Source organism: Haliotis rufescens, unplaced genomic scaffold, assembly GCF_023055435.1.
Source record: "Haliotis rufescens isolate VD_foot unplaced genomic scaffold, xgHalRufe1.0.p SCAF_14, whole genome shotgun sequence".
Lineage (NCBI taxonomy): Eukaryota > Metazoa > Mollusca > Gastropoda > Lepetellida > Haliotidae > Haliotis > Haliotis rufescens.
Window position 1 is genome coordinate 13948152 of NW_025963824.1, and position 21977 is coordinate 13970128.

General features: G+C 44.1%; 1 protein-coding gene across 1 annotated transcript; it reads right to left on the bottom strand.

Annotated features, from left to right (window-relative positions):
- Positions 1-955: 955 nt before the first annotated feature.
- LOC124127950 (solute carrier family 23 member 1-like) lies at positions 956-21615 on the bottom strand. The gene is made up of 11 exons (XM_048395519.1): positions 21423-21615; positions 13986-14143; positions 13106-13188; positions 10152-10312; positions 9352-9533; positions 8422-8560; positions 5340-5496; positions 3582-3835; positions 2662-2935; positions 1993-2088; positions 956-1536 (listed from the first exon to the last, which is right to left on the bottom strand). The coding sequence occupies exons 1-11, from the start codon at positions 21564-21566 to the stop codon at positions 1265-1267; spliced, it is 1920 nt and encodes a 639-aa protein (XP_048251476.1). The 5' UTR covers positions 21567-21615; the 3' UTR covers positions 956-1264.
- Between the last annotated feature and the right edge of the window lie 362 nt (positions 21616-21977).

Below are 21977 nucleotides of genomic sequence, written 5' to 3' on the forward strand. Positions count from 1 at the left end.
ACTCACTCTTCCCGTGACTGACATACGAATATTCAATGTACTGATTCCAAGGCGCATACCGAACAATGCATTAAACCCTGAGTATTCCCGATAGCCTGTATGTTTCAAGTACCCCATGCGTGTTTCGTTCAGTGTAGAATAGGTGTCCAATACTCAATGATTGAGTCCTGGGTCCACATGCACAAACCGATTTCAGCACTATGGTGATCTTAACTCCCATTCATTAACGTAGGCGTACGATTGTCGTAGAGCTAAGATCAGTTTGTGCAAGTGGGTCCTGGGCCTGGCGACCGCCTCCGTGGTCTAATGGTCTAGCGTCCGCCCGGAGAGCGGAAGGTCCGGGGTTCCATCCCCAGCCGCGTCATACCAAAAGACGTTAAAAGATGGTACTTGTTGCTACCCTGTCTGGCACTCGGCAGGGGGCTAAAACAAGGACTGGTCGGCTCGGAGTCAGTATACTGTGTCTGAGTGGGGTATTCATGTTAAACTACGGCATGGTATCTCAGTGTGCTAGCACTATATCTCGGCATCAGTCCGGACTAGTACAAGCAGCCACACACACACACACATACACGTGCATGCACGTCGCTATATAAGTGCAATAATCTTGGACGCGACGTTAAACCCCATTCACCTCACCTCACCTGGGCCTTGGTCCGAAAAGGGTTTCTTAGCGCTACGAATCTCATTAATTTATCACAGAGTTTTGTCAAACCTTATATAGTAGAAACATCATACTGACACAGTCCCTACGACTTCCTATTTCATTCATTTGTGAGTGGCGGGTGCTACCTGTAGAGCAGGACATGATTACCCTTTTCACGAACACCTGGTGTAATCACTGATTTCCAGTGATCCATTCATACAATTTTCACCACTGTTTTGCCCTTTACCCCCAGTGGAATCTGTTTCGGCAGATAAGCGAGACTGATTATTCCCCAGCGTTAACAATTCCTATTAATGAATTTATGAGAGACGGTAATGTACAACAACAAAAAAGGTAAAAATGTTCTCAGGATATGACATATTTCGGTAACGTTGGAAAACAGAAAGCACATCTGTTGGCAAGATTTTATTGCATTGGAAAATCGATAACTAAATGTGTCCAGGTCAGATAAAAGCACATGCGTGGAAATTAACAGAAAGTCATTATACACGTATTCCCCAAACATGCGTTGAATAAATAAAATAATAACACAAACGTCATTGGTCACAGAAGAATACCATTCAAGGTATTTATACCTTAGGTATTTCCTAAGAGGAACTACACACGAGAGTTTCCCAAGAGGGATCTGACATTATCTGGCGTCCCAATTGGTTGGGATAATGACGTGGGGGTACGGTCTAACCCTGTCCCTGGAGGCATGAAGGGGAGCCGTGAACAGCAGGGCAGGTACTGATACAGTCGACCTTGCCAGAACCATCCATACGTATTGTCTGATGACGACTCCATGGGCTTCTGTGTGATGCTGGTGTTGGTGGCGTCAGTCCCCAGACGATTCTGCCAAGCGTCAATACCTCGGTCTTTCCTTGATCCTGTAAAAGGTGTAATTGTAAAAGGGGTTTTATATTAACGTCTTTATTCTCAAAAGGAATCACACAGAGAACATGGAGCAAATACATTCACGAGGCCACCTTCGCGTATGCTTGTAACGCCTCACTAAGTTCATCTTGTGGGAGTAGTCCAGAAAACACGGAAAAGTTTCCATCAAGTCACTTAGCCAAACAAGTATTTTGGGACGACAACACCTTTTTTTTCAGAACATCTTACATGTCCCATTTTTTTGTAAATAACATCAGTACAAATTACTTTTCAAAAAGAAAAATTAGGAAACGTGTTATTTTTTCACAAATATTGAGGAAAAATAATAAAGATATTCTGGGTGAAAACATGTATATTTCTTACATATTTCATATGCATGTCACAGAATATGTCCCCTTTCAGAGGCGTTGTGTAGTAATCAGCAGTCCTCGATTGGTGAGAAAGTTTACCTTTTGTGGTGTTATCCAGGAAGATGGCGATGAGGCCACCAAGAAGCATTGGACTTCCGAGAATAATTTGCAGAATTTTATCAAGGTCCTTGACCCCTGAAAGAGAATCATATCACATCGGGCCACACTATTGTCTGTCAGATACCATCTATCTTGCAGCTGTCTAGTGAGCAAAAGATTCGTTTTACAATAACGAGCTGAAAGATAAATTGTATATGACAGGAACAAATGCAGTAATCTGTTTCTTATACACCCTTACTTCGCACTATTTAACATTTTCTCTATTCTCGTGATCGCAGTGGCGCATTAATATATAACACAACGGTCATGAGTGACGTCATCCGGTTTATTGCTTACTACTCACACCTAGTGTGACTCTCCACTAAAAGTGGTCTACCGTATCTGTTGATTGTCTAGGCAGCGATGATCAAGCAAACTCTAGATAAGATCAAAGAATATATGTCAAACACTCTAAAATCAGACTGACGCTCCAGAAACGCATCCGTGAATTACAACAAGGAAAGTATTCCTCAGGTCAACGCCATGGAGTAGCCAATCACGGACCTGAAAATTGATCTCACACATATGTTTGCTACCAGTTATCTCAAAGGGGTTTCGCACCCACAGGTGTGTACGAAAAATCGGTAACTATTAGTGCTAGAGACAAACCTGTTTCGAAGTCCTCAGGGTGTCTCTCTAACCACTCTGGCAAAAATATGCCAATGAACAGAGCCATCCCAACGATGAGGAGGTTCCTGGAAGAGTTCATATTGACGAACTGTAACGAAGAGAGTCCGAGAGTGACCATCATGCCACATACCGCTACCATAGAACCGACAAGAGCTGGGTCCGGTATTGTGGCAAGGGCAGCGCCGACCTTCCCCACGACCGACAGTACCAGCATAATGGCACCGGCACTGTACATGATGTAGCGGTGAGCTGTCTGCAACAGTGGCATGGTAATAAAATTATTGGATCATTTTAGCCATTTAAATTCGGTCTTATAAAATACAGGTCCACAATGCAGGGTCACAATGGTGTGAATATTGAAGTCAAATCTTATACATATATACGTCAACAATGACACGTTCACAGACTACTTATTAAATAATTAACACACAAAGGCTGTAGACAACAATACGAAATCAGTAACATCGTTTAATACAACAATACAACAAAACCCGCCCAATTTAGTCTCAACCAATAAAAAAACAGTAGCCAGTTAGTGGGCGTGACCTAATGATCAGCCAATCAAATGCCACAAAATAACTTGCAACTTGTCATTCGTCACCACTCGCCCCTCTCCGTAACCTGCAAGAAAACTCTTGCCCCTATCGCATGTCCCGATGTGCTTTAAATTGCATCTGAAACATATATAATATATGGGGAAATATATGTGAACCATTACGCAACGAGTTGACAATTGTTTTAGGTATGCCCGTTTGCGCTAAGACGGAACCCGGTCGCAAAAATGGCCATGAGAGGGGCACGAGTCGCTATTCGGCTTGTCCAGGAATAACACGGGTTGGTCACGAATGGCAACTTGTTTATATCCCGAGAATATACCTCTTTTGAGTAAGTGAACATACTTTAGTCAGAGTCATAGCAGCAATGTTGGGTGTGTACGAAGTTGTAGAGAGGCCAAATCCCACCGTTCCAGAAAGTAGTCCCCCAAGCCCTTCTATAAATATCCCCCTGTTGATGGCGTGTTTCGGTGGAGTGGTGACTTCGCAAGCTTTGGCCGCAGCAAAGTAGTCCCCGACAGACTCAATAATGGAGGCAAGGAACGCTGCTATGAATCCTATAAACAGTCCTATGTTAAACGACGGCATTCCAAACTGACCTGAAACAGTAGAAGGCGTAAGTAGTGTACACTAAACATATGTACATAAACATGTTGAAACTCACCTTGCAAAACCAAAGTTGAAAGTAAGATCAATTTAAACATAAGCAGGTGCTCAATTCTTACCCTACTTTAAGTCTACTCTAAATAAACAAAAAATGACCTACTGTATTCTTAGGAGACTTTAAAATAGCCTGCAAGAAAGGGACGAAATATTTTCTCCCTCTAAATTCGAGGCATATGTAATCATATTTCAGAAAAACTACACGACCTTGAACATTATTTATCAGAAGCAACCCCTCCCTCCCCCATCCCAAATGTCAAATGGCTTCTCCCTTACATCATTTGAAATCGGATTGGCAGCCCAAAAAGGATTGTAATCGGATGCAGCAGACAATGGACAATGATATTCGTTTTTAAGGTTCACCTAGTGCAGTTAGACTTGCCTCAATATTTGAAACGGTGAAAGAGAATTCTGCTAATAATGCTAATCGGAGGAACATTATTGTATGGTTCAAGCTAGAAGTACCTTCACGTGAATAAAAGCGAAAACACCGTTTCTTAGTCACCGTCCAATGTACGATTTCGACCACATCGTACGCAAAGTGTTCAGGAATCATCACCAAATAGTCAGCGTATTCCCCCTCCCAACACACACACACACACTGGCCACATCCGTCACAACCACACGCAAAGGCATGTCAATTGATCAGCTCATTGATGCGCCATGTTTACAAATACCCTCGAAATGTCTACGTATTGTAGGCATGTGAACCTAATACGGAACTTTCTGCGAACAGTTAGAAAAAAAAGCTTGGTCAGTTTAAGCATTGTCTACTTGGTAAACCTTAGACGCAGACCAGAAAAAAAACTGCTTTTTGTTTGTTAGCACTGGCGTTAAATACAACGACACTGTCTATGATTCGTACACAATCATAGCTCACTAATAAATCAACCTTCTCATTTGAAAACTAAACACCAGTTAGCCTCGTGTTTGTGATCGTGTGGCTGGTTGTACATTTGTGAATGAAGCTAAAGTAGCGCCATCGTAACTTCTCAGCGAATCACATGACGTAATTTATGTTCATCCAATCACAATGATATTACAACACCAACAACCCTGGCATATCTGGGTACCAGTACATGTAGCTTTGCTGCAGAGAGAGACTTCCGTTGGAAGATATTCGAGGCACGTGTTACTTTTGTTATTCCAGCCATTTAGTAAGACTCAACTACTATCTTTAACAACCCCGTAGGGATTCTGGGTTAGAATAGATCCCCAGCTTCCAATGCAGGTCGTAAGAGATGACCAAAGGGATCTGTTGGTGAGACTCGGTGACTTGCTTGATTATGTGTCATCGTACCCAGACAGCGTGGGTCGTTGCTCACAATATCGATCATTGAATTGTCAGGTTCAGACTCGATTATTTACAGGTTGCTGTCATAAAGCTGGAATAATGAGGCGTTAAACCACAAACAAACAATCTTTAATAGTGTTATTTACCTGGGTGGGGGACGTAAAACCAAGGCGTGCGATGTAACATCGTGGATTTGGCATCTGTCCTGGCCCTGAACCTTGGATTGGCGGGGTCTGTAGGGAACACGTTTGCGTTTGTTAGGATTCCAGATACGGCCCACACTACGAGGATGCTGAGGAGGACCTGATGTTACAACAACAGTTACAACAACAGTTACAACAGTCAGAACAACAGTTAAAACAACAGGCACAACAACAGTTACAACAACAGTCACAACAACAGTTACAACAGGCAAAACAACAGTTACAACAACAGTCACAACAACAGTTACAACAACGGTTACAACAACAGTTACAACAACAGTCACAACAACAGGAACAACAACAGTTACAACAAGTCACAAGAACAGTTACAACAACGGTTACAACATTTACAACAACAGTTACAACAACGGTTACAACAACAGTTACAACAACATTTACAACAACAGTCACAACAACAGTCACAACAGGCACAACAACAGTTACAACAACAGGCACAACAACAGTTAGTACAGGCACAACAACATTCACAACAACAGTTACAACAACGGTTACAACAACAGTCACAACAACAGTTACAACAGGCACAACAACAGTCACAACAACAGTTACAACAACGGTTACAACAACAGTTACAACAACAGTCACAACAACAGTTACAACATCAGTCACAACAACAGTTACAACACCAGTCAAAACAACCGTCACAACAACAGTTACAACAAGGCCACATCAACAGTCACAACAGTTACATCCTTATCGAGCTTTGGGCAGTCAGATAGCCTTGTGGTTAAAGCGTTCGCTCGTCACGCAGAGGACCCGGGTTCGATTCTCGACATGGGTACAATGTGTGAAGCCCATTTCTGGTGTCCCCCGCCGGGATATTGCTGGAATATTGCTAAAATCGGCGTAAAACCAAACTCACTCACTCACTCACCCACCTTATCTAGCTTGTATTTTTTCCCTTGTAAGATGCTCAGGCTTGTAAGCGTTGTCAAAAATTGGTTTCGGGTTATAATAGAAAACTTCCAGTGTCGCTAGACTGGTGAGGGCACTGTGTATAGATTTCCTGTAGCTAGTTTGGCTGCATACACTCTTCAAAAAAGAAACGCACAGGTAGTAGGTAATTCATTGAACCTGACTACACAAAACAAATCCGGTATATAAATTGGATATATGTTATTGGAAAATGTTGGTGGCCTGATATTCGACAAACGGTGCGTCAAAACGCAGCCCATGTCGATTTGCTATGTCTTCAATGGCATTCTTTTCACACTTGTTAAGAAATGTCATGGAGGAAAACAGTAAAGCAAAATGCACGTGCAAGTTATGACATTCGTAACTCGTGGTAGTGGCTATAAAAAGGCAAGCTTAAGCCAATAATTTGTCATTCAATTGTCAACATATTCGAAAATGCCGAGACTCAGCGCTGCCGATCGGAACATCGCCATTGGACGTATCCATAGAGGGGAACCGCAGTCTTCTGTTGTACGCCACGTCAACGTCCACCACAGCATCATTTGCCGCTTTTGGGACCGATACACACAGTTCAATTCCATTGCAGACCGTCCGAGAACCGGCCGCCCAAGAGTTACCACTCCTGCGCAGGTTCGCTACATTCGTCATTGCAATGCCACAGCCACGGAGACTGCAGGACGCATCCCTGGTTTGAGGAGGATATAGGACCAGACTGTCAGGAACAATCTTCGCGAGGCTAGAATCCGACCCAGAAGGCCAGTTATCGTCCCTGTTTTGCAACAGATCCAACGACAGCGACGCCTGCGTCGGTGCCATATCTTACAGCCTTGGAATTTGAGAAACTGGAGACGAGTGTGGTTTAGCGATGAATCACGATTTCTTCTTCACCGGCGAAATGGAAGACAACGTGTTTATCGTCGTCGAAATGAGCGTTTTACCCCTCATCGTGTACGTGACTTCGACAATTTCGGTGGCGGTAGTGTCATGGTGTTGGGGGCCATATCCTACACCACGAGATCTGAATTGGTTGGGGTTCAGGGAAATGTGACAGCAAATCGCTACATGAATCAACAGGATAACCCTCCACCGCACACAGCTCGTGTCATGGTAGACTACCTTCATAATGCCAACATGAACGACTTGCCCTGGCCATCGAGATCTCCAGATCTCAACCAAATCGAACACCTCTGGAATGAACTCAATCGACGTGTACGTCAACGTCAGAACACGCTGCAGACACTCCCACATCTGGTCAAAGCGTTACAAGCAGAATGGCGCAGAATTCCGCAGGACAGAATTCGTACACTCATCCAGTCAGTGCCGAGGGGATGCAGAGCAGTGATTGCTGCCCGGTGCGGTCAAACGAGATACTCAGTTCAGAGCAACCTTGTGGCCTTATGTGATATGACAATGAACAGTTTTCAATACCTTTGTACAAAGACAACATGTGACTCTCGAGCTCCAAAATGTCATATTTGTATCTATGATATGAAATTACATACATCAACTTTATTAGATACAATATATATACTAAACTCTACCTGTGCGTTTCCTTTTTTTGAAGAGTGTATGTGGGGACAAGGGCGTGTCTCACACATATTCATTTGAGAATACAACAAGACCAAAAGCGGGAAAATCACCACGGAATCCCTGCCTAGCCCATTTTGGAAGCCTGACCACTGTCGCCGCTTGGTGAATATATATTAGTGTCTTTTTCTTTTGCTGTCACCATTGTATTTTTTTGGTATTTGATACTGACCATTGCCCTCGTACGACATACTGTCATGGAACATAGTACCTCCACTCTATTTTGTACTGTCACTGTAATTGCTGTGAGGTTTTTGTGTTGTTTGTTTGTTTCACACTTTTCACCATTCACGTACAGATTTCTGGGTTAACATAATGTTTCAATTTTAGAATCGATATGTAACATCTGTGACATGGCTTTCAGTCCATTATTGACAGGCTGCTTAGATATAGCTGTAATACTGCTGAGTCAGCGTTAACGACATTCACTTACTCATAACAACATTTGAAATTTACTCAAGAATAAATATTTACTGATAATCGCATGACTGTTTCCACGTACCGGAAGTAGCTGAAAGATGAGCAAGCCATGAGTCTTGCTCTTTCTCCTTCTGTGTTGTGCGCTACATGCGCTCCGTGTGGGGAAGGGCACGGCGATATGGCCAAGGTACAACGCAAACAGCACGACAAGCACAACACCTCTGGTGAAAAAACATTTGAACAATTTGTTTTGTTCTTTAAGCATACTAATGAGCTGCACATGTTTAGATATGTGGTGTGCCAGTTGTTCTGAGCATAACGTTCTACGGTGATGAATGTTAGATATTATGTGTAAATCACTTGAGATTATATTCGCATTTGTTTCTGTAACTTACATATATAAACATTGTTCCTTTGTAATGTATGATAAACTGCCGGGAACAATAGAGCATACACCCATGTTTTATAGTGGCTAGAAATGAACAAGGAATTGTTATTCGATGGTGATGTTTTTGGACTTTACGTTTGCTGTGATTCTGCGACTGTTTTCACGTCAAATGAGGGCTAATTTGGTGTGCGTGCATGCGTACGTGCGTGCGAGGGTGCGTGCGTGTATGTGAGTGCGTGTGTGTGTTTTCTCAGATTCGCCTTTATCATGATACAGGTATACAGATCAGAATCACTTCAGGCCTTCCTCACACATCAACTAGACACTCCGCTATACAACTGAATTAATGTTCCAACTCATTCACTAAGTATCAAGTGTCAACTGATTTGCAGGCGTGTTCAATTCCTCACAGGGTTCAATGTATAAAGCAGGTTGTCCACCGCCATGATATTGCTGGAATATTCACTAAAAGCGGCGTTAGGCCAAACTCTATCACACACAAGCTTTTTGGAATAGCTTTTCCGAACACCTGGTGCCATCTATATTTGATAGTGATTCATTAACACATGCTCATGATATAGTCGGAATCGTACAATCCACCATATCATAGAAATATGTACTCACAGTAAGGATAGTTCCCATGACGACCGTGAGTAGGCAATGAGCACCTTGTACACACTCAGTCCTACCAGAGCAATGGTAGGGGCCACTGTAACTGGTCCTACAAATTTCATTAGAAGACCTACAAGTCCTGTCCCACCAATGAGGATCTCAACACACGAGGCAGCCATTAAACTTCCAGATACCTGAAAGTACAATTTATATCATCATCGTCATCATCATCATCATCATCATCATCATCATCATCATCAACATCATCATCATCGTCGTCATTATCATCTCTTTCGCATCATCATCATCATCATCATCATCATCATCATCATCATCAACATCATCATCATCGTCGTCATTATCATCTCTTTCGCATCATCATCATCATCATCATCATCAACATCATCATCATCATCGTCGTCGTCGTCGTCGTCGTCGTCGTTGTAGTCATCATCATCGTCGTCGTCGTCGTCATCATCATCATCTCCCTTATCACAATCATATCGCATTCACCCTCTTCATTATTATTTCTACTCATCATAATATTCTTGCTCACACACTGCATTCTCAACGCCCTTTTGATAAAGTTTCACGAGATGGTCAGCAGAACGTGTGGTAGCAGAACGTGTGTTTTCTTGATACCCGATTATTTTCCTTGGTGTGTCAGAATGTTTGCTCGTGGATTTCACCAAAGTGGTGAACATCTAAGACCTGTATCACTTCGGGCTTTCCTCCCATATTAAGCTGACACGACGTGATATACATGTAACTGCAATACTGTTACTCACTCATGTATACTTCGATACACATACTTCTCTCAGTTTGTCTTCGGGACTCAAACAGGTCGGCAAGTCGCCCATTGGAACAGTATCTGGAGTTGAGGTGGTGTTGTAACCATCGTCGGTGATGTTGTAGTATGTGTTGTTGTAGTCTGTGTTGTTGTAGTCTGTGCTGTTGTAGCCTGTGCTGCTATCTGAAAAGGAAGAGTTTTCGAAAACCAACATACATGTAGCCGAGCATCATTATATATTTCATTAAAGAAATAATGCAATTGCGTAATGACGTAATAAGTAGAGGGTATGACGCGAGAGTGTTTGGGGATGGTAAATATCCTGTATTTGGAAAAGATATTGTATTAGGCAAGCCTTGGCGAGCTAAATAACATGTGTTTACTTACAATACGGGACATTAGCCATCCCAAGCACACAAGTAGGACGACCTCTTTATCATTTGTCATTCCTCAATTCTATGCTCGAAGCATCTCTTCCCATCACTCACAAACATTGTATAAACACTGTTTTCCTGGAATGTGCCCATTAATATACTAGCCACATGAAGAAACTGTGCACGGAGAAAATATAGATATGAGGGCACACCGTCCATATATGAAATATAGGTTTAAACACAGCAATTATTGGAGACATTCAAACGCTCATGCACGTGCCATGCGATATGACGTCATTGATGGGGGCCTATGGACGTGCATCCTGTGCAGCTGTACACAGCATGTGCAACTCAAAATTCGCTGTCACTTTGGAAAGCATGATCTGTGGTCATTCAAATATTCAAAATTTTCAGGCGCAGACACAAGCATACCACAAGCAAATCATGCCAAGATTGACAGCTGCACAGCGTCATGAAGCCATTGGAATGATCCGAGCAGGAATGAGGCAACAACAGGTGGCAACACATTTACAATGCCATCGTAACACGATATCGGCATTGGTGAGGCGTTATCAGAACACAAATGACGTTGCCGACCACCCACGTTCAGGACGTCCCCGAGTAACGACGCCAAGACAGGACAGATGAATTCGAGTGACACATCTCCGACACAGGTTCCAAACGGCAGTAACGACGTCCCAGACAATTCCTGGACTGCGCCGTATCCATCCCAACACTGTCAGGAATCGTCTACGTCAGTACGGGATTCGACCACGACGCCCTGCCATACGTCCCATCCTGACACACCGTCATCGAGTCAACCGTCTAAGATGGTGTCGAAATCATGTTCGCCAACCTCGAATATGGTGGAGAAATGTTGTCTTTACAGATGAATCGAGGTTCAACATTTCCCACAGTGACGGGCGCCAACGTGTCTATCTCACAGTGTTGGCTACAGAGATCAGATTCTGAGGCCTGTGGTCATTCCTTTCCTGCAACGCCATGGCCCGGGATTGACATTTCAACAGGACAACGCTCGTCCTCTCACGGCTAGGGTCGCAATGGATTTCCCTCCATAACAATGTCATGTTACTGCCATGGCCTGCAATTTTTCCAGATCTCTCCCCAATAGAGCTTGTGTGGGATGAACTGGAGCGCCGTCTGCGTCGTCTTCCACATCCTCCAGATAACGTCCGTGACTTGGCACAGGATTTGAGGAGGATATGGCAGGCCATTCCCCAGGCCTTCCATGCCCATTTGGTGGACTCCATGCGTCGCCGATGCACTGCTGTGATTCACGCACAGGGTGGTCATACCCGTTATTGACTTTGTGACTTTGTCGTTTGACCCCCTACTCCATTTTGATCTTCTGACGTCATCGTAACAGATGTTGTTCAGGTCCCGTTGACATTTTCTTATGGTCCGATCATTCAGCTGCTACAGCGTCTGCATCATTTTGTTCTTGCTGTGTTGTATTTCAATCCAGAATATATTTTCTCCGTGCACAGTTTCTTTATGTGGCTAGTATATATATTACGTCAGAATGTAAGTGATTTGATTCGGACAGTGACAACAGGCAGTATGGAATGACACATGTTTCTTATACAGTGGCGTAATTACATATATGTACAACAACAATTGCTTACACAAATTGTTTATATTTGCCTTTCGCGATCATCAATCGGTCTGTTCGCTAGAGTAACTGTCTGTGAAAAAGTCACAAGAGTAGAAACAGTCACGAGAGTAGAAATAGGCACGACTGTCAAGATGGCTACAGGGTAGAAACAGTCACGAGAGTAGAAATAGTCACGTCAGTCAAGGAAGTCACGTCAGTCAAGATAGTCACGACAGTCAAGATAGTCATGACAGTTAAAATAGTCACGACAGTCAAGATAGTCACGACAGTCAAGATAGTCACGAGAATCAAGATGGTCATGAGAATAGAACTAGTCACGACAGTCAAGATAGTTACGACAACCAGGATTGTCACGAGGGTAGGAATAGTGACGAGAGTAGAAATAGTCACGAGAGTAGAAATAGTCACGACAGTCAAGAGAGTCACGTCAGTAAGGATAATCACGTCAGTCTAGAGAGTCACGACAGTCAAAAAAGTCACGATAATCAATATGTCACAACGGTCAAGATGGTCCAGAGAGTAGAAATAGTCACGACAGTCAAGATAGTTACGACAACCAGGATGGTAAGGAGGGTAGAAATAGTCAAGAGAGTAGAAATAGTCACGACAGTCAAGATTCGCTCACTAAACCACCCATATACTAACTCGCTCGCTCGCCAGGGGCACGGAGGGCCAAGTCGTTTAAGGCGCCGCGTTTAAGGCGCCTGTGCAGAATTGCATCGCCCGGGCACGCCAGAATCCTTTGATCATGGGTTCGCCCCGATTGTGTTTCTAGGTTTGCAAACACAATACCCTTGGTCGTGGGTTTCGCCAAAGTGGTAAACTTCATCGACCTTCATCACATCTGACTTTCCTCCCACATGAAGTTGACACACCGACATGTAACTCGAATACTGTTCAAAGCGGCGTTCAATTCACTCACTCACACACTCATCAACTCACCGACACAACCGCTCGCTCACTCACCTTTACAAGTCCATTCCCTACTTCTCTGGACTGTCAGCAGGACAAGTAGAAATGCTGTCGCCGGACCCTGGATCATCGGCAGCCTGGGGAAAGAGTTATTGCAATGAGGGACTCCCAACTGACACATGACCATCCTCCCGAGGCAAGGGAGTTAACTGACTATAAGCTATTACGAGTTGTGTCCCTTCCCTGCCTCTCCAATTGACCAATCAGAATCCACCTCTTGCATCACTTGCATTTGCTTCGAACAAAATGACGACGCACAGCCAGACAATCTGATCAATAATTAAGATCCACATTGTGATAAAATGGTTCTTACATCGTGAAGTTCATCAAATCACGTGAGCACCTTGATTTAAAACATGGACAGATTTGGAAAGTATCTGTTGACGCAGAATTGGCGGTGCACGTGCTTTGCAAATCCTGCAATCGACCGAAATCTGTACGACAGTTTACGAACCGGACTTAGATTTCGTTACCGATTTTGATATAGATACCGATATGCATAGACTCGTTAGTCCGGCCAAAATATAACTCCATAACACCAGCCTCGTTCGGCAAGGGTGGAAACTGGACTTTCCACCCCCCCCACCCCCCACCCCCATCCCCCCAAGATGACGCATGGAATCATTCACTCGTTATGAATGAGTCGTGTTTTGTGCCGTAGTCAGCTATGTTTCATCTATGTCAAATAATCTGAGCCTGGGGCCCGTTGCACACAGCGATGCCAGCGCTATGACTGTAACTCCTCACGTCTCACATATCTGCTCCACCCCCCACCCCCCACCCCCATCCCCCCTCCTACCCCCTGTCCCCCATCCCCCACCCCACCCCCCCCAAACAAGACAAAGGGTGACAGTAAATGCATGCTACTACTTACCTGGCACCTAGTGCTGTCTGAAGCAGGGTACAGGCGCCCGATGTAAATATTACGGTGGAAAAGAGTTTGGTTCTAATAAGACTGTCATGTTCCGCGCCCACTATATCAGCGGCAAGGAAACTCCCCAGCAGAAATGTAGGAACGCACATCAAAATATGCTGTGAATATAAAATAGTGAATGCATTTGCATCTTCAATCAAACGAAACAACATACTGCCCTGTGTCCTATTCATGGCGGACTCACAGTAAACCTATAGCTTTGCAGGACGAACTTGGCATACGCATCAATTGGCCAACTACGCTTGTTTGTGTGTTGGTTTATCAGGCTGCAGTCAACATAATCCTGTTACATCACGGCAGCCTGTTCATAATCGAGTCGTGGAATGACAAACTAGTGTCTGATAGCGTGAGCAACGCCCAGGTTGTGAGGGGACACTGACGCGCAATCTGTCAAGGATGGCAAACATGTGCGAGTGAGTGAATGGTAATCTATGACGCCACAGAAAGCAATAATCAATCTGTAGCCAAACTGCGGGGCAAAAGAAAGTATACACTGGAACATTCTCACTTTACTCTCCCCCTAACTGTGGACTGTGAAATTGCGCCCCCCCCCCCCCCCCCCCTCCCTCCCCTCATACTCATTGATATGATGCATGTAATATCACCTATGATACTCGAATCAAATACTTCGCCATCAACCATTTCTTGTTTGTTTCATTTTTATCACCACCATCAGATATGGATGTATACTTTCTTTTGCCCGACAAAGTACATCACGGCTCTAGCAAGGCTTTTAAACAATCAACAATCCTCGCCTTCCGGCTAGCCACATCTAGCCTTACAAGAAAACCTTGACTGGAGACATCAACTTGATTGGTTTTCAAATGCAGATGTAGCATTTAAAAACGCCGAGCGGTTAATTCCCCCTTTTCGTATCCTGTTTTCGAGACGCCAAAGTTGACCTGATTTAAAATGATAATGCAAGTCAGATAATGTGTAGTGTCGGAGACCTGACATTCGTTAGACACACATTAGTAAGACAGCTTAACCCTCATGGTGCCACGGGACCATATATGGTCTCTCACTTTTCACACCCGCATAGTGCCAGGGGACCATATATGGTCCCGAAAAAATGCCCTTTTTAAACTGTTAATTTTGATATCAAACACTGAGTGCGCAAAGGAAAAAATATAACCATCAACACCCCAATCATCATAGCTTTAACATCGTGTAACTGATACTTTATACAAAGCTACGCATTGCGAAATATAGCGGGATTAGTAAAGTGGCTACCGCTCTTATCAGCCTTTTTCTGCCATGTTTGAACACCAAGCGAATGATGGCGCATTTTGATTATGCACCCATGTCACATACACGTAAATATTTTTAGACAAAATCCTTGTTCATAAGAAATAATATGACCTGAGTGGTCAGAAAGACATATTTTTCCCAACTGTATACTTATTCACGTAAATACAATTCTGTTCACTCCTTTACGAAGAAGTTTATTTACACGTTTTGTATATTTTTATTGACTACTGGTAATGTCGGAATGGTCGGTACACATGAGAAAACGACAGTGTATATTTCCATTACATTGATAACGTTCATTGAATGAAATTATAACCATCATCACCCTAATCATCTCAGCATTAATTTCGTGTAACTCATATTTTATGCAGTGCTACGCATTGCGAAATATGGCGAGATCAGTAAAGTGGTTACCGCGCCTCTCGACCTTTTTCTGCCATGTTGCACTTCATGCGAATGACGGCGATTTTTTTATTATGCACCCATGTCGCATACACGAAACTATTATAATATCAGACAGCCAATTTGAAAAAAGAAATTGATCCGACCGGTCGGAAATGTACACTTTTCTCCACTGCAAAGCTAGTGGCGTAAGACTACAAACATTTAGTCCGCAACGGAAGTGTTTTGTTCAAGTATTGCATATTTTTATCGACCGTGTGTCATGGCGATTTAGCACGGCGCTAGAGACGAAACGGCAGCGCAGATTGTCTTTCTGTTTATGATGCTGATTTACAGAAAATATTAAATTCTAAGATATGAAAAGATTGCTGTGATCGTTAATATAAAGGTGGTGTAGTGTAAATTTATGGGCAGGAATTTCATGATCAAAACGTAAACTTTGAATGACCAAGCCCAAAGTGATCGACAGGGCACGTTCGCATCTTAGCTGTGCCGCGATTTCTTGTCTACCAGCTGTCTTTCATGCATGACGGTTTTGACAAATAACTGCTGCTTTTTTTATATGAAATGACTAAGGGTCATGTGTGATTGGTCAAACCACCTGACCGCTCGAATGAATTGCCCTAACCGTTTGGCATTTTGTCTTTCATGCATGACGGTTTTGACAAATAACTGCTGCTTTTTTTATATGAAATGACTAAGGGTCATGTGTGATTGGTCAAACCACCTGACCGCTCGAATGAATTGCCCTAACCGTTTGGCATTTTGTCGCAAAAGGAGATTTCAAAATTGTGGCCACGACATCTAACGTGAGTCGACGCCATGTTGTAAACAAATTGTGTCAAGGTCGGTTCCACATGTGGTAGCTCGGCCCCCGTTTCTGTCGATGGTACACGCGATACAAACATAATACAACTACTGAAAACATCACGATAACTTCTAAAATGATGCCAGCAATACCTTTTTGCCTTTCGGTTAACCGCTCATGGATACGATATGCTGTAAAGTTCGATTTCGATTTGTTTTACCTTTCATTGAAACCGTGACAATGGCGCTATGCTTGGTTTGCTATTTTCCCTTAGTCTGATGTACATGGTACATGCTGTGATTGTACAAGATAATTGATAACCAACTGTGTATGCATATCTATCATCAAATATTCATTACTAATCTCCTCAGAAAATGGAATATGTTATCATAACACGACAGCTCGTATTTCCAACATTTTGCCATGGATATTAGATCTAATTAATATTAGATTTACAAATTATTGATGTAGACTGTAGTTTCGATTAACATATGATAATCTATTGCGAGTCTTCAACTCTGATGCGATATGATTTCTTTCAAAACCCGACTAACGGAATCGGGTGGTCAGGCTCCCTGACATGGTTGATGCATGTCATCGATCCCAATTGCGTGGATCGATGCTCATGATATTAATCACTGGATTGGCTGGTCCAGACTCGATTATTTACAGACCGCCGTCATATAGCTGGAGTATTGCTGAGTGCGGCGTTAAACAACCAACCAACCAACCATTGAGATAACATGCCGTAGGTTAACATTATTATATCCCGACCAGATCTTGTTTTATGTCCTTAATGCCGAGCGCCAGGCAGGGTAACACCAAGTACCATCTTTCATCGTTGTATAGAATGACGCGGCCGGAGATCGATCCACCGATCTTCCGCTCTTCGGGTAGACGCTCTATATCAACAAGCCCACGGAGACGGTCCACACTTTGAATAAATTCACAATGCATGTATTTCCCATCGAAGGAATTACAAACAGAGCATTGAATCTGGGGTACTGACCGTTGCAGTCTCGTTTCAGTCCCCTCTATGACAAACATGAGGCCTAGGGCCTCCGCATCATAGAAGGGTTACAGTATAAGGTGTCGTCCACATCCCAGAAGGGTTACAGTATAAGGTGTCCTACACATCCCAGAAGGGTTACAGTATAAGGTGTCCTACACATCCCAGAAGGGTTACAGTATAAGGTGTCGTCCACATCCCAGAAGGGTAACAGTATAAGGTGTCGTCCACATCCCAGAAGGGTTACAGTATAAGGTGTCCTCCACATCCCAGAAGGGTTACAGTATAAGGTGGTCTACTAATCCCAGAGGCTTACATTATGTGGTCTACACATCCCAGAGAGTTACAGTATAAGGTGTTCTACACATCCCAGAGGGTTACATTATAAGGTGTCCTACACATCCCAGAAGGGTTACAGTATAAGGTGTCCTCCACATCCCAGAAGGGTTACAGTACAAGGTGTCCTACATAATATCGTTAATATCCGGAGAGAGGTGTCTTCTATTATTAATTCGAGATACATAATACCACCAGTTCGGCAATTCGAGTGGGGAACATAAGAAATGTAACGTCAAGTCACACATGTAACTTCGATCAGTCATTTTGAATGATAATTCTCGTGACATGTAACGAGAAAGTACGGTACGGTACCGGCTGCTCAGCTTTGATCAACTGGCAACGCCACTTTCGTTCGCTTGGACTGGACAAATGCTTCATGTCAAGATACCAAACGTAAGTGGTAGCTGATACGCAGCAAACAACTTCCTGTTAACGCTAGATCACTAATGTAACTTAATCAGCTCGAATTTAATGTCAATGGTAATAAATTCAAACGATATTAATCGACGGCACACATGTCGTCTGCTTGTGTAAATGTCACGTGACCAGACACTAGATATCCTCGTCAAATCAAAACTATGGAAACAAATAAGAGCCATTTCTTTTAGAAAACTGAATGCTTTTTGAGAACTTACGTCTCTGTAGTTTAGATGATATGAAAGATAAAGCCTCATTTCTACAGGTTTTGACCAATGGTGAAGCACCCAGAAGAGGCCAATATAGACAATATTTGTCTGCAGCCCTAAACAAAGCATATGCTGCTGTTTCGATGGGAAGACAATTAGGATAGCTGCCATTATCTTTGCTCTTCCGTTTACTTCACGTCATGACCCGATTAGTTGGGAACGTTCTCCTTCTCCTGGTAGGGACACCCTGTTATCCATTGAAGAAGGGCAGGGACTTGTTTCATATATTGACGCCACGGCAAATTTAAAGTACGGCTATACTAGGGCTGAGGTTATCACAATTGCCTCAGATCTAGCAATTTATCTTGGAAAGAATTAAAAAATGAAAACAACTATCACTTCAATGATTCTACGGATTTATGAAACGATGGTCTGATCTGTCAGTGAAGAAGCCACGATACCCTGTGATATGGAGAGCGAATGCTACGTTAAAGGTGACCGCCACTCACTTGGACATATCATGGATAAGTACACCCTGAATGCATGCCCTCATCGAATTTATAATGTTGATGAAAAGGACTAGTGGAGAATCACACATCACCATCAAGTAGTCACATCGAGTCAGAGTAGAGCGTGGAGTGTGTAGATTGTGTGGTGTGGAGTGTGTGGTGTTGGGAGGGTATGGAATGTGTGTAGTGTGTGGAGTGTGTGTGGTGTGGAGTGTGTGGTGTGGGATGTGTAGTGTGGGGAGTATGTAGAATGTGTGGTGTGTAGAGTGTGTTGAGTGTGTAGTTTGTGGAGCGTGGAGTGTGTGGTGTGTGTGGTGTGTGGAATTTGTGTGATGTGTGGAGCATGTGGTGTGGAGTGTTTGTGGTGTGTGGATTGCGTGGTGCGTGGAGTGTGTGGAATGTGTGGTGCGTGAAGTGTGTGGTGTGTGTGGTGTGTGGAGTGTGTGGTGTGTGGAGTGTGTGGTGTGTGGAGTGTGTGGTGTGTGGAGTGTGTGTGGTGTGTGGATTGCGTGGTGCGTGGAGTGTGTGGAATGTGTGGTGCGTGAAGTGTGTGTTGTGTGGCGTGTGTGGTGTGTGGAGTGTGTGGTGTGTGGAGTGTGTGTTGTGGTGTGTATGGAGTGTGTGTTGTGTGGAGTGTGTGGTGTGTGGAGTGTGTGTGGTGTGTGGTTTTTGTGTGGTGTGGAGTGTGTGTGGTGCGTGGAATGTGTGGTGCGTGGAGTGTGCGGAGCGTGTGGTGCGGGAGTTGTAGTGTGTGATGTGTAGTGTGGGGAGTGTGTTGAATGTGTGTGGTGTGGAGTGTGTTGTGTGTTGATTGTGCAGTTTGTGGAGCGTCTGGTGCGCGGAGCGTGTGGTGCGTGGAGTGTGTGGTGTGTGGAGTGTGGAGTGTTGAATGTGTGGTGCGTGGAGTGTGTGGTGTGTGGAGTGTGTGGTGTGTGGAGTGTGTGTGGTGTGGAGTGTTGAATGTGTGGTGCGTGGAGTGTGTGGTGTGTGGAGTGTGTGTGGTGTGGAGTGTTGAATGTGTGGTGCGTGGAGTGTGTGGTGTGTGTGGTGCGTGGAGTGTGTGGTGTGTGGAGTGTGTGTGGTGTAGAGTGTTGAATGTGTGGTGCGTGGAGTGTGTGGTGTGTGTGGTGCGTGGAGTGTGTGGTGTGTGGAGTGTGGAGTGTGTGTGGTGTGTGGAATGTGTGGTGCGTGGAGTGTGTGGTGCGTGGAGTGTGTGGAGAGTGTGGTGTGTGGAGTGTGTGTGGTGTGGAGTGTGTGTGGTGCGTGGAATGTGTGGTGTGTGGAGTGTGAGGTGTGTGGAGTGTGTGGTGTGTGGAGTGTGTGGAGTGTGTGGTGTGTTGAGTGTGTGGTGTGTGGAGTGTGTGTTGTGTGGAGTGTGTGGTGTGTGGAGTGTGTGTGGTGTGGAGTGTGTGTGGTGCGTGGAATGTGTGGTGTGTGGAGTGTGAGGTGTGTGGAGTGTGTGGTGTGTGGAGTGTGTGGAGTGTGTGGTGTGTGGAATGTGTGGTGCGTGGAGTATGCGGAGCGTGTGGTGTGGGATGTGTAGTGTGTGATGTGGAGTGTGGGGAGTGTGTTGAATGTGTGTGGAATGTGTGTGGTGTGGAGTGTGTTGTGTGTGGAGTGTGTAGTTTGTGGAGTGTGGTGTGTGTGGAGTTTGTGGCGTGTGTGGTGTGTGGAGTGTGTGTGGTGTGGAGTTTTGTGTGGTGTGTGGAATGTGTGGTGCGTGAAGTGTGTGGTGTGTGTAGTGTGTGGTGTGTAGAGTGTGTGTAGTGTGGTGTGTAGAGTGTGCGGTGTGTAGTGTGTAGAGTGTGTGGTGTGTGGAATGTGTGGTGCGTGGAGTGTGCGGAGCGTGTGGTGTGGGATGTGTAGTGTGTGATGTGTAGTGTGGGGAGTGTGTTAAATGTGTGTTGAATGTGTGTGCTGTGGAGTGTGTTGTGTGTGGAGTGTGTAGTTTGCGGAGTGTGGTGTGTGTGGTGTGTGGATTTTGTGTGATGTGTGGAGTGTGTGGTGTGCGATGTGTAGTGCGGGATGTGAGTGTGGGAATTGTGGTGTGGAGATGAGAGTTGTGGTGAGATGTTAGGTGTGGGGATCATTTTTTTAATAATTTAAACATTTTACTGTTTTTGATGAGTTGGGTTTACCAAACCCCGCCTGAACCATGTATACATGAAACAGAATTGTTGGTACGGGTTACATAAAAAAGAGTAACTTTGAAATAGAAAGCACCTCTGAATGAAATTGAAAGCAATTCTTAAATGTGGAACCGGAATTGAATGTAATATTGAAGCAAATACGAAAAAACTTTTATCGTGATCAGTTCGAATTTTCGAATCGGATGGTGCGGCAACACACGATTTGGTTATGTTACTTAAAGGGTGCAAGTGTATCAAATGTCCTAAAGCCTTTTTAAGAATGACCACATACTGTTTGTCTTACCTGTAAAGCTGCTCCGAGGGTGAAAAGAACCGGAGGTGGTTTTGTGAGGGTGTAGCGCAACGCTGTCTCCGATTTTTTACCATCCTCGTGAACGTCTGGCGCTGCATCCTCGGACCCCACGTCTTTGTCTTCTACATCCGACATGATGGCCTGCTGCTTGCACTCTGTCGTTCCTGCGCACGTGCAGACAATATACAAGTAGAACGTTCGTACAAACTTCGCATTAACTAAAAGCATCAGATGTAGATATTCGTTTGCAAGCGTAGGTCCTAACGTCAAGCTTTTAGCAATATTCCTGCAATATCACGGCTTCACAATTTGTACCTATGTGGACAACCCAACGGGTGACCACTGCATGACGAGAATTTTACACTATTACACTATCACACTATTTACACTAAAGTTACCCCCTACACTTCACTGCATGATAACGTTTGTTCCAACAGCCAGGTGTTTGACAATCCTATTTAGTAATCGCCATACACGGAACATGATGTCCTTGAAGTGGTCACGTGGTGTCAGTATAGACTGGCGACAGCCTTGGTTTGAACATTC

Bases quoted from the DNA above. Each gene is read 5' to 3' on its own strand.
- LOC124127950 (XM_048395519.1), bottom strand. From the start codon at position 21,566: ATGTCGGATGTAGAAGACAAAGACGTGGGGTCCGAGGATGCAGCGCCA. The intron at 13,189-13,985 runs GTAAGTAGTAGC...CTCTTTCCCCAG, and splicing joins CAGACAGCACTAGGTGCCAG to GCTGCCGATGATCCAGGGTC. The intron at 3,836-5,339 runs GTAAATAACACT...CTACTGTTTCAG, and splicing joins GTTTTACGTCCCCCACCCAG to GTCAGTTTGGAATGCCGTCG.